Here is a 13,754-nt window from a genome sequence, read left to right as displayed (position 1 = left end):
TATGGTTTGAAAGTCATCCTGAAATTACCTCTGCTGAGAGTATGGCATGGGCACATGGAAGAAAAGAAGGATGGACAGAAATGTCCTCAAACAGTAAATTAAATGTGTCTTGCATTTTTAAGCTTATTTGAATTCTTAGACAGCTATTAGTCTAAGAAGCAGTTAACTGAAACTGAATTGTACCTAAATTAAAATATTTTTACTAATATTGAGTCAGACAGCTGGCATGTACAACTTCCCTACTTTCATGCAACTCCCAAAATTTTTTTTTAAAAGCCAAAGTATTCCTCATTATGATGTTTGAAAATTAGGAGCTGCTTCTTTCAGAATGTGCTGCTCATTTTATTTAGAACAGAGACTTCGAACTCCCCTCACTGTGTGAAAACAGAGCTTGAATTAGCTGCTCTAAAGAAGTGGGAGATGGGGCATCAAAGAGCCTTCTGTTCATTAAGATAAACACTGAATATGTGTTTCATGTTTGGTTTCAGTATAACATTCTGAATAGAGGATTAAGCAGTTGCTTCCCACAGTCTTAAACTATTGAGATGGTGTGGGAGAAGGAGGAGAATAAAAGGATTTAAGCTATTATGCAAAGAATTAGTGTTGAGAGAGTAAAAGGTCCCCCTATTACCCATTGAATTCTGCATGGATTTAGTTGTGTTGAGAGTGTAACACAGCTCTCTATGTTGGACACACAGAAAGTACATAATTAGGTTGCAGGAATCCATCTAAAGTTTCAATCTGGACACTGATCATGTGATATGGATTCTTGCCAGTTGATTATGTACTTTCAAACCATAATATGTACTTTTCAGGAAAAAAAAAACAACATAGTTTCATAACTGAAATTTTCTTTTTGTGCAATTCTTTTTGTTACATCTTAACTTTAGAAAGAAACCTGGATTATTTTTTTAGAGGTACCAATGACAACTGGGGACACAGATTTTACCCTTCTTACTCTCAAATGCAGGCACCTTAGCAGTAGAAACAGTCATGGTCCACCCCACATTGTGTTTCCCAAACTGATTTTTATTACACATGTTTTATAGATCAAGTTGATTGAACTGGTCATGTGAGTCAGAGTGAAAGAGGGATTTGCAATCTCTCCATGACTTATGCCCTTTCTGTGGGTGTCGATGATAGATATTTTTGTGAATTGGCTGGTAAGCCATTTACAGTGGATTATTTTTAATTAAATGAGTGAGATTTTAGTAACAGTTATGACCAATATTGTATTTCTCTTACATCAGAGGAGCTCTTTTCTGTTGACACCAAGGAAATGTTAATGTATTAATTGTAATGTTCAAATTCTCTGAGTGCTTTTTCTACCCTTAGTTCTGTTTTAAAAACTATTTATTTTTTGTTCTGTTTAGTTGTTGTTAGCCAACCCATAAGGACATTTTCATATATTGGGATTTTTAAAAAAATATATATTTGTTTACTTAATTGTAGCTGACTAGAAATTACATACATTTTTCATATATTTTTTCCTCTAGGTATCTGTTACTCCTCACTCTGGGAAATAGGCTAGATTTGGTCTTACTTAGGGAAGCTATTCTCATAATTCAGGGCAAAAAAATCACCAGGAGTGGTTATATTTAATATTTTTTTGGTAAATGTAGAAGTTCTACCAAGGGTTGACTGATCAAGTTGATTATATTTTCTTCTCTTTATTTTCTTTTCTTGTATTCTATTTATAACATTTCAGGGTTACACTTTGGGGGCGGGGAGTTGGACCATTTTAAGAATATTTCATTTTCATGTTTGCAGCATTTTGTTTAAAACAGGAGTGCTAAAAAATATCAGTGGATGGAACACCTTGTTTGATGTGGTTTAAAGCTAAAACACTCAAATTTGCCAAAAAACACCATTACCAAGTTCATCCTCAAGAGGTTTTTTAGTGGGAAGAATAACACTAAATAGGTGACAGACCTCAGTCAGAGACATCCAGTTCTATGCAGAAAAGAACACCAAAAAAAAGCTCAGAAATTAATCTTAATGTACGCTTCTTGGAGGAAGCAAAGGAAGGACGCCAAATGTTTGACAGGATTTCCAGGTTCCATGGCTGCATTAGCACATTGACTCACCGGTCTTGCATAGTGATCTGTCTCATTTGGGATTCAGTAGAAGGTGCCTACATCGTGGTCTCACTCCCTGCTGATTGGTTTGCTGAGATCTCAGCTCATTATTTCTCTGCCTCATTGCTATCTATTAGGTGATGCTGATGAATAGTGAAATCACAGTGATCTTTCTCTTATCCAAACATATATGTGAGCTTGGATTTACTGGAGTGATAGAGAATTTGTTGTCCTTAAACCTCAATTTTTTCTCAAAAAAATTTTTTTCTCAGCTTTTTCACACTGAGTTAGAAAAATAACTGTGTATTTGTTTTATATCTCTCTTCTTCATTATCTCCGGTATTTAGCTTCTCATAATAAGAGAGACAAAATGTATTTGAATGCAGATCACAGAGGTTTCTGAGTACAGCCTCAAAACCTTAAGCACCAGATCTTTCATTCTAGAGGCTCCTTTCCAGTCTCTGCTTTACCTTAATCCCTTTATTCAAAATCTTTTATAGGTGTTGACATATGCCTATTTGTCTACAGTTCTTTCAGGAAGAACTAACATTTGAACATTTGGGCTGCTAAAATCCTGGTTCTTTTGGAAAGGAGACAATATGCCATTACATGTGTGTCATTATGTAATGCAAAACCAGGTCCATGCTAACTCAGAATCATTCTTTACTGGAATATTTATTGGACATCTGTATATCTCAGACTTATCTGATTAGATAAAATTCCACTGGAAAAAAATCTTATTCTATTTTGCACAGAATAAGCAGCTAACAAGACAGAGGTAATGCAAATACAAGATGTTATCAGCAGGCAAGACAAGCAGCAGATTTCCTACACCATGATGACAATTGTGAATAGTTTGAATGCACAATTTGTACCCTCTTGTAAGTGTGGCATAACTTCTCCTTCTCTTACATATGACTTACCTGTCTCACAGTCTCTGTGGAGAGGAATATGCATACATGCAATTCCTATGGAAGAGCTGTAAATTTAAACTATGAATTATTATATAATTATTATATAATTATTATATTATTATAATTATTATATAATAAAATATATTATTATTTATAAATAAATATTATAAACTATATATTTATTTGTGGGTTATCCAGTGCAGTGGCACGCTGAATTTTCAATACTTATTGAAAACAGTATTTGTTTCCATAACAATACCCAGTCTGAGGTATAAATTGGGATGGCCGGTCTGAGATGGTGCTCACCTATCAGAATGCTGTAGTGTGCAGACATACATCAGCAATATGAGGTGTAACAACATCTCCACAGGTTTGCTAGAATACTTTGGCAAGGAGGTTTGTACACAAAAGTAGAAGCTTGCTTTGTCAATCTCTTCTGCTCGAAAAGTTTACCATGAAGTTACTAATGAGTGCAGCTTGTGAGCATTCTCTGTGCTGAACATGTTCCTGCACACATTACACACATAAATACTGTGAATGGTAGTAGATAGACTTCATCTGATGTAATTTAGACATGGGATTAATTCTGACCCAAATTACAGAATGCATAAATTGTTCCTAATTTTAAAATAATTTTTGGGAGCAACTAGATGCAATTCACCTTAATGAAATAATACAGCTGTAGGGAATAAAACACTAAACTGAGAAAAATTCAGGGCACTTGAGACCTTCTTGAGGTGAAGTATTGATGATTTCTCTGAATTGTAAGTCTTACAAAAGGCTTATGATGTGTTACTACTTTTATTCTCAGACAAAGATTTGTTCTGGCTTTTATTTTCTCTTCTTTACATTCTTACTCCTACAAGGGAGATGAGGTAAGCACTGGATTTATATAATACACAGTACAGATAATTTTGTTGAACAAAATAAAAATAAATCACAGCTATTTTCTGAATATATCCCTTTTTCTGTCCGAATAAATTTCAGATTGTTGGCAGTTTTTCCACAAGGTTTTCTGTGACATCAGACCTAATTACCACCTGTTCTGCTCCTTAAAAATATGGGATCCTGGCAACACAGCTTCCTTTCTCTGATCACGGGGCAGGAAAGCAATTGCAGGCTATTGCATTTGGATTTGTCAGAATAAATAACTAAAAGACTCATCAGCTTCTCACTAATGAACAAGGAAATGTGATTAAGAAACTTTAAGGGAAAATAGCTGAAAACAATATAGAAATGATACCAGGGATGATTGCTGTGAATGAGTGACTGAAATTTCTGAATAAGAGATTTCTTAAACCAGGCACAAGGACAGTAGTTTAATCTCCTATTAAAAGATTCCTGTCAGTTTGGAAAAGCTCTGAATCAGGAGATTAGACACATTTCAAAAGCTGACAAGGCAGTCACTTCTCCTAAGACAGTGACTTTCTGGCAAATGCTCAAAAATAACTTTTTTTTGTGTGAGATTTTGGTTTTCTTTTTTCTCTTTCAAGACTTTTAACTTCTACCCAACAATGACTAGGACATTTCGGACTAGTCAATCTTTTATTCTCAGAGACTCTAAAAATACAAATCATCTTTCAGATCAAAATGTTCTAGAGATGCTTACCAAGTTTACTGTAGCTAGCATCTAGAAATTGCACTGATTAGCTTCTGGCATGCTTCCTTGCAAATGCTTTGCATGTTAGTATCTCATTAAATATCTTATTCCTCTTTATTATTCTTCAGCACCAAAAAAATGTGTTTCTACCTTATATCTAATCTGTTACTATGCTTTTAACGTATGCTCTCCCAAATTATCTAAAGGAGATAACACATAATAGAGAAACTAAAAAAAAAGCTAAATAACAGATGCTGCTGCAGTTCTTCTGCATGCCAGGAGAAATGTATCTTACTTTTTTCCTTTATATACATTAGTAAAATACACGGTCTTTTTATGAATAAAGGCACAAAAGTCAACAAGATTACAAATTTTCAAGTGTGGAACTTTCCAGATACTCAGATATAAAAGTAATATGCACAGAAGTAAGTGTGAGATTCATAGTTACAAAGATTAATACAAAAAGGTAAAATAAAATGTGAAAGATGCTCATGAGCCTCAAATAGCATACTCAGCATTACAGAAAACAGTCTGGGTCTAAAACCAAGGAAGAAAAATATTCTGCTACTTCAAGACATCTTTGATGATTCTTCACCTGTTTTTATTCTTTCCACGTGATGTAAATCCACCATAGTGCAGTGCACAGTGTGCATAATGGAAGCTCCTTCAACAGGGATATCTAGGAAAGACACAACCTATCCTCAAAGAACAGAGATGTTGATAAAATCTTCATCTGTCAGGAATTCTCTGCAGTTCTCTTTTCCAAACTGTGTAGCAAAAAGAGAAAAAAAAAATACTTTTATGCTTTTCCCAGGCCAAGTTCTGAGAAATCTTATCTGTAAAGTTTCTGTTGAGCCTCCAGATTGCATGGGTGTAGTCAATGAAGAATTCACAATGCCCTTTCTTCTTTTATAGAAAGAAGTCTTGGAAGAATAATTCTTCATTATTCAAGTAAATTCCTTGTAAAATTACATTTTTATTTTGTCATTACATTTAGAATTTTATTATTTTTGTCTCAGACAAACAGTCTGCTTTCTGTGCTGTGTTTCCATGATCTCCAGTTAGATCTGGAGAAAAACTTGGTTTTCAGTTTATTTGTACAAGAACATCTTAGTTTTATGTATAGACTAGAAGAATAATTCTTGTAATTCCTGTAAACCATTTCAGTGAAACTTTACCTTTCTACAGTAGATTAACTATAGGTAAATCCTTGGTGCAACACTACTTCTGAAACATCTGCATGATGAAAGAAACACTTGAAAATTGTACATGCATTTAAAGAAACACAAAACTATCAGTTTTGTGCTAATTGACTCACACCACGCCATTCTGAAAAATCATCCTTTTTTATACATTGCCATAAAAATAACGCACCTGACATGTATGTGCACTTTTCTTTTCTAGGTGGAATGGAGAAAATAAAGCAGCATACCTTTACATTAGCTCACTACACCTACACTGTGCTGTCTAACTTAAAATATGCCAATGGGGCTCCTGTAGTACGTATTTACAGTGACACAGATTTCAGCAATCCTGATGTCCAAGGTCCAATCATTAATTTTAATGTGCTTGATGAAAATGGACAAGTGCTCGGCTTTTCACAGGTATGTTTTTTCTCTTGTCTTAACTTGAGTTTACTGTTGTACTTTAACTTAAGCGTGTTCACAATGAATTCTTCATCCTAAAATAAATCTTTTATTCAGAGTAGTCCTTTCTGAGGTTTTGGGTTTGTTCTTCATAGCTCTGCACTGCATATACACACCATTTTTAAAGCAGTAGAAAAATAATCCAATAAATAGTGCTAGCACAATACAAAATATGTAATAGCCAGAGTCATTATCTTACAGATTTATTACTCCACAAAAAGGAAGTTTGGAAGTGTGCTGTTTTAACAGGATACATTGACTAGGCAGTTTGATTCCCTGCTGGCTTCCTTCTCTAGAGTACTCACAATTGGGAATTGAAGAGCAAGTCTGGAAAAGCTGATAAAGAGACTGCCTTGGAGCTTTGACATACAAGTGAAATTAGATCTCAGAATATTGCAGTCACCAATGAAAGAGGAGTTCTCATTTCCCTTCAGTTGTAACAATTACACTCTTGTAATATTCCTGAGCAATGGAATAAAGTTGAATGATCAGTGTAAAGAGTGAGATTCAAGCTCAAGAAATTCTTAAATGCTGTCTTTCTCAGCAGCTTTTTGTAGCCTTTATCCATCAGATATACCAAGTGTCTTTAAGATGAAGCTTCATTAAGCTTTTCTCCCTTCAGCAGAGAGTGACCATAATTGTGTGTATGGCTGTGCACCGTGTCGGCAGTGGGTCACACAGGGGACAGTTGCTCACTTGCTCACCAGCAGAAGGCAGAGAAACCACAGTGCTCTTGTTTTTCTTGCTTCTTCTTTTTTTCCCTTGGCTTCCTGAGAGAATAGGATAATGAGGGGAACATGGAGATATGTCTACAATACAAGATGAGATCCATTTCTCACTGGGGAGAACAGAAGTGAAGCATTGTTTTATAGCTGCAAGTGTGGAGTTTTACATTTTATATGACATTTACCTGATGAACATGGGATGGCCAAATGTAGAGTACTCAATAGGCTGTTCTTCACATGCATCTTTTTTAGACAATGCAACCAAATAGTGGCAAATGTTCACCAAATTTCATTTCAAGCAATCCACATTTTAGGAATTAATTAATCATTTATGTAGCCTTCAATATGTGTGACAATGTTCAGAAATTATTGGAGATATTGACACAACTGAGTTTGTAAAACTCCCCAAACACTTCAATGTTGCTTCTGTTCTTTGATTAAAATCAAAACCTTTATTCTGATTTCTGATTTTCACAACTTCTTAGTAAAATTGGCTGATCCGTGTTTCACTTTTTAAAACTCAACCATACCCTCAAATTAAAAATTCTTTCATAGTCTTATGAATCCATTGTGCCTGTTTGCTGCAGAGGCTGCTCGTAAAAAGCTTCTTTATTCATCTGTATCATCTGGATTGTGCTGTTCACCAGATTCTGAAGTTTTCTAGCATATGTGGAATGAAGAGCTATAAAATTTTCAATTGCATCCCAGTTTCATCTAAAGTGCCTGTTAGACTACTTTGTTTAATTAAAATAATGTGCAGTTTTTAATGAGTTTTAGAAATTAACAAGCACTATTCTTTCCAAAGATACAATATGTGTGATATATATATAATTGGCTTTATGGAATGAAATTCTTTCATAGACACCTTATAGAAGTTATGGGGGAGAAAAAACCTTTGCTGCTTCCTGTTTATGATTACAAAGAAAATACATACAACAGAAAGTAAGCTTCACCAAACTGACCATGTAATCTCTTCATACCTGCATGCATGTCTAAATTTATATAGATTTATTTGAATCAGTGTTAAATCCAATACTTTTGTTAGTTGTTTGGAAGTAAAATAGTGGCCTCTTCTTTGGTGGTGTCTATGGTCTGCACATTCATGTGGATTGACAGGGCAGTCTCCACATGCAATCCAGTGGAGTCAGCAGAACACAGTTTCAGAAAGCTCCCAGAAAATATTTTGGAGAATTTTTCATGAAGGGAAAATTGGATGGCATTTACCTACTATGAGTGGACACCATTAATGACTCAGGTTATCTTTGCATATTAAAAGAGGACAGACTTAATGTCCTATTCCTTTATGGATGATATCCCATCTATAATTAATTACCTATAACCAGGCATCAAACCAATTCTATTTGCTCTCTGACAGGTAATTGTTATGTGCCCATTGCCTATTTAGGGCACAGTGTGACTGGACATTAACATTTGGTAGCTTGAAAAGGACAATATGGCCAACTAATTCCACAGAAAATATTATGAGGAGGCTTGGAGCAGTTTATTTGGAACACTTGAGATTGGCAAGAAAGCCTTCATAAGTAGACACTGTCTTCAGAGGATACCAAGCTTACATTTAAGCCTCAAGATTTGCATAATCGGCATGATATTAAGAATTCTGAACTAAGCTCAAGATATTTAGAATGTGAAAGGCATGTAGTGAAATACACGACATGTAATGCCACTGCTGAAAAATGAAAACAGAGAAAAAAATCATGTCTTTTGTCTGTGTAGCAATGGGGAAGAAAGTTTTTCTTACCTGCTCATATGGTTGAAATCCATTTGTCAGTGTTATCAGCTTAATTACCAGAGCTAACAAGATTGTGCCAATAAACACAAACACTCTTGAATTCCATGCATAGGTCAATTGCACCAAGAGGAAACAGCCACAATCTCAGGTTCATCTTTGAGTAAAACCTTCATTGTAGCTCTGAAGAGCAAATGAAGGCATTTCATTAAAGTGGAAAACAAATAACCTCACCATGATTGCATTCTCAGAGATGGCATCAATTTTTACAGCCTCCTGTCCCAATATAGATAATATAGAATATTTGGATGTTAAGAATTGATAGGGTGGGAGTGAAATAACTATGGAAGTTAGTTGAATTGCTATTGCTTTTTTGTTGAAATGTTTCTTTGTGACTGTTGAAGGGTAATACTGTCGTTGAATATTATACTTGGAATAAAGTTGTATTGTATACTATATGTATCATTGGTTTAATTGACAGTTTAATTACTTGTTTAGAGGTTTTTGCTCTAAATGTTAATTAAAACAATTAAATAAGAGGGACTTGTGGACCCAAAACAACAATAGTAATTCAAAAGCTTTGGTTTTAATTTAGATTTTTCATGAAACATTTCTTTATCTAGGAATTAAACTACTACCATTTTGAAATTTCCATAAACCTCTCATCTTTGAGCACTAAAACTGCATTAAATTTCCTCCTTTGAGCTGCACCAAATACTTTCCTTGAAAATTATTTCCTTTAGTAAAGCTGTCTCATAGACTAGTATTGGTAGTGATTTGTTCTTGAAATCACTTGAGAGGACACCTGTAGTCTTTTCATGCAAGATGCCTGTCCTCTGCAGTAGCACCTCTGTCATTTTGTTAAGTGTTTATTTGTACTGCAGCATCAAAAATCCCCTGTTACAAACAGGAGTTGAATTATGATGAGTACATGACAGGTCCAGGACATAAAGATGGCCTTTTTGCCAAATGGCTTCTTCATATGTAATTGTCTGGTCAAGAATGGGTAATTCCCCAGCATTAGAGCTTTTGCTGCTAATGAAGTGTGGACAGATGACAGACTGGTAATTTGGAAAGGTGCAAAAGTGCAGGAGGGTAGAGATGAAGGACCTCTGCAGGACAGAAGCAGAAGAGTTGACACTAAAGCAGCAAACTGTCAATCTTCTGCCTCCTTCTGAGGCTACCAGAAAAAGAGAAGCAATCAGCCCTAGACTTTAAAGAGGGCTTGTGATGTAACAAAAGATAGTGGTACAGATATATATCTGGTGCTGAGCTAATGCAACAAACTCTTCACACAGAGAATCATCAGCTCATTCATTAACAATGAGTATCTGCAGCTTTCAGCACATATGAATATCATGTGTTGTCATCCCCAAGCCTTTTCCAGGCTCTTGAACACTGACAGCAATGACTCAGCTTCAATTTGCATTCTTGCCATCTTTTATTTTTTTCAGCAAAAACTTCCATAGGACTCTATGAAGTCCTGATTTGAATGTCAAAGAGATGGAACAGTCATAAGAGAACAACATAGATTTGAAACAACAATCATGCACTCAAAAAATGTGGATTTCTTATAAACTGGGTCAAAGTGAAAATGTTGTATGTTGTATGTTCACACTTGCAGATGTGAAAAAACATCACCATCTCTGCTCTGGGAGACCTTTTATGCTAATATAATTTATGAAATCTTCTCTTTGTTTTGATAGAGAGATGAGATCTGTGAAATTCTCTTTGTATATTCAGTAGATAATTTCAGAGTGATTTTATAATCCCTTCACATTTTATTCTATAAAGTCAGTTTGGAAGCCAGAAGAAGGTAAAGAGGTGACACAGATGGCCAAATGGAATTTTACCTGAAATATTTGTTGAATTGTATGCACGGGAGAGCTCTTACCCAGCCCAAACTTTCAGTTCAGTGTTATGCCAGTAGTGAAAAATAGCCCTTCCTTTACCAAACTTTTTCTTTTTCCACTCTGATCTTCTGAGACAATATTTTTTTTCTCCTCCTGTGCGTAATAGAGCCAGTAATGGGCTTTAAAAAGTGAGCAAACCATCATGGCTGTTTTTTGAAAAATGACCATCATTTCACATTTCAGCTGTGGATTACCAGCATCCATCCCTACTATGCTTTTTCACACTGCCTCCTTAGCTTGGAGCCTGAACCTAAAGCACAAGTCACTTGCTGTGATAGTCTCACCTACAAAAGTTCCCTTAGTGGGAACATATATGCTTGCCATGTTCTCTGAAGATCCTGTCAGGAAGGGAATGAGCATCAGTCCATTAGCAGTCTCAGCCTTCTTGCCTACCACTTCACACTTGTGTGTGATAGACAAACTGCTATAACAGGAATAGTTGCCAAAGACAGAGAATGTAAACATTTTGGTTTGCCTTAGGAAGGCTCTTCTGCAGTGTTGCATATGAATGAGTTTTGCCTCTCGAGACTGAGAGCCCTGCTCACATAGATTATATATAATCAGTTTTGCCTTGGAGCATACATTAGCATGTCCTGGCTCACCCTCATCAATCCAGATAGAGTGAAGGGAGGTCTAGACTTTGAGTTGACTTTCTTCACCCACTTTTCAATTAAAAGGAAGAAAATCAGCATTTCTCAAGAGCCAGCTTCTAGTGTGCATCCCTTCAGTTTAAATCTATAAAACAGTTTGATGACTGCTCTTATTATGGCATGTGCCCACTTTCCTCCATCTAACCCACCCTTAAATTAATGTAAAGGATTGACATGATGACCCACTGGGTTTTTCCTTTTCTCCCTTGCTTTCTATCATTCTGAAGTGAAGACAAGGCTCTTCCATTGGATTGTGTGGCCTCAAATCACCTACATCCAACCACTTACTGTGACACCTTCATACTCTGGTAGCCTCTTTCTGCTAGCAGTATATGTTAGGAGTATAATCTTTAGTTCCAGATCACAGAATGTTCTGAGTTGGAAAGGACCCACAAGGATCACCAAGTCCAACCCTAAGAAAATAATTGTGGGATAAAACCCACAACCTTGGTGTTATTATCACCTTGCTTGAAGAAGGCAAAATCAGAAGGAGACTCCCCCAATAAACAAAATTTCATTTTCCTTTTAATCCCATTTATCCTTCTGTATCCAAAGCATTCTGTGTTAGTGAATATTTTCATAAGCAGCTTTGCAGCTGAGCTAGATTCAACCCTGTTTTGAGATGTAGAGGGAGAAAAATACATCTTAGAATTGTATGGTCATCTTTACTTAAACCTTTCTTAGCAGAGGCAAATTGTTCTGGAACTTCATTAAAGCGAGAAACAAATAACCACACCATAATTGCAGTTTCAGAGATGGCAGCAATTTTTCCATTTTACATGCAGTACTATATTCAGTACTGCAAAATATTTCCTAGTATTTAAGCTAAATTTCTCACACTGCAGCATGACTCCATTATTACATGTATTGGGTAAAGAAAGAGACACCAGTTTGGGCAGAAAAGCAGAAATAAAGAGGATTTCAGACATGCAGGATGGGGGAAGAATTGGACAAGAAGCATGAATCAGTGTTGTATGGGTGAGGTGTGACAAAGGAAGAGACAGAGCAGTATATGCAGGTAGAACTTATTCCATCTGCTTGCATTTGGACAGGTCTGCAAACAAAAGTAACACAGGACAAAGTGGTGTGAGGCAGGATGGGAAATACACAAAAAAAGTAGCTGCTCTAGATAAATATCATGGTGATAGCCAGTTCTGGAAGTGCTTTCATACTGTAAGTACACTGCTTTGGTTTCACAACATTCTTTTTTAAAAGTTTCCTTTTCCTTCAGTAATATCTTAAGGAATTGTTCAGCTGACTTAGATTAGTAACAAAACCTGGCAACAGCCAGGTGAAATTCCCTCCCTCTCCTGTAGGATTTCAGTGTCACCTTGAGGGATTCAATGCCTTATCTTCCCAATTTGCTCTCACCTCACAGGAGTGGGGAGAAAATATGTTAAATACTGTCAAATCTTCAGATATCAAGTGGCGGATACATTTGTATATACACACAGCTGGTTCAATACATATTCATATCACTGCTTATCATTACCTGATAAAAGGAACCAGGCAATACCTGAAGTGGGTTGATTTCTCAAAATAATTGCTGTTTGTGTCTTAGACAATATTTTTAGTTTCACTAGATCATCTCCAGCCCAGTGTTCACATAGTGTATAGGTACAGAATTAGAGCAATGTGAATTACAGGAGTGAAAAAAAGAAATGAGCTACAGCATTTCCCATGCATAGGAAGTTGATTCTAGGTCAATTGGATCAGACTGATCAGAGCCTGGTGCTACTTCTCAGAACTTGTCTGGAAATTCATATCACATCCCTACAGGAGAAACTGGGCAATGAGGGGGGAATTCTCCTACTACATTTAACCTATTTGAAATAAATCTTCATAGAAAGTTATTAAGCAAGACATTTTTGTTGCTCTTTATATTTTGTCATTTTAGGGTGTTTTCCCCATCTGTTTCTTTTTACTTCCATGTAAAACAATTGTTCAGTTTTGTAAGTGCAGCATTTTTTCATCTGGGCCACAGAAAATGGAAATCCAGCATTTTTTAATTCCAGCTAAGAATGGCTTTGCAGCAATGGTCATATGACTCTGAGCTAGTTACACTAATGCTTTTAGAAGCATAACCACTCATTATATTAATTTTGATGACTCAGGAAAGAAAAATGTTCTCTAACTTGCTTAATGGGATTTTTGGCCATCTTCCCAAGAGCTACCTAAAAATTGCTGAGTTGATTACTCACTATTGATTTTAGCTATGGATTTAGCCATTGATTTCAGGAAGCCTGGAATGGCAGATGGACCAGCACAATAGAATACAAACAAGATTATAAGGACAAAAAGATTGTTGTGAAGATTCCTGTTGAACATATACTGATTTCTTTGGTTCCAATTAGTTTCCAATTGTGCTGTGGATGTCTTGGACCAGGGAGATAGCAGCAATGCAGCAAACCACACTGGCGTGTCAATAAATGGCACCTTCTTTCTTCAAACTGGCAAGAAATCATTACAATCTGGATCTTC

The 13,754-nt window shown here is 35.9% G+C and overlaps 1 protein-coding gene across 1 annotated transcript in view; it reads left to right on the top strand.

The window, feature by feature from the left end:
• MOCOS (molybdenum cofactor sulfurase) overlaps positions 1–13,754 on the top strand; it is a 208,252-nt gene that overhangs the window by 150,973 nt on the left and 43,525 nt on the right. Inside the window, exon 6 of the mRNA XM_041408136.1 lies at positions 5,997–6,196. Coding sequence (XP_041264070.1) covers positions 5,997–6,196 — 200 coding nt within the window. The remainder of the gene's footprint in view (positions 1–5,996; positions 6,197–13,754) is intronic.

This window comes from Onychostruthus taczanowskii, unplaced genomic scaffold (genome assembly GCF_017590055.1).
Source record: "Onychostruthus taczanowskii isolate IOZ18803 unplaced genomic scaffold, ASM1759005v1 scaffold29, whole genome shotgun sequence".
Lineage (NCBI taxonomy): Eukaryota > Metazoa > Chordata > Aves > Passeriformes > Passeridae > Onychostruthus > Onychostruthus taczanowskii.
This window is presented reverse-complemented; position numbering and strand designations above follow the sequence as displayed.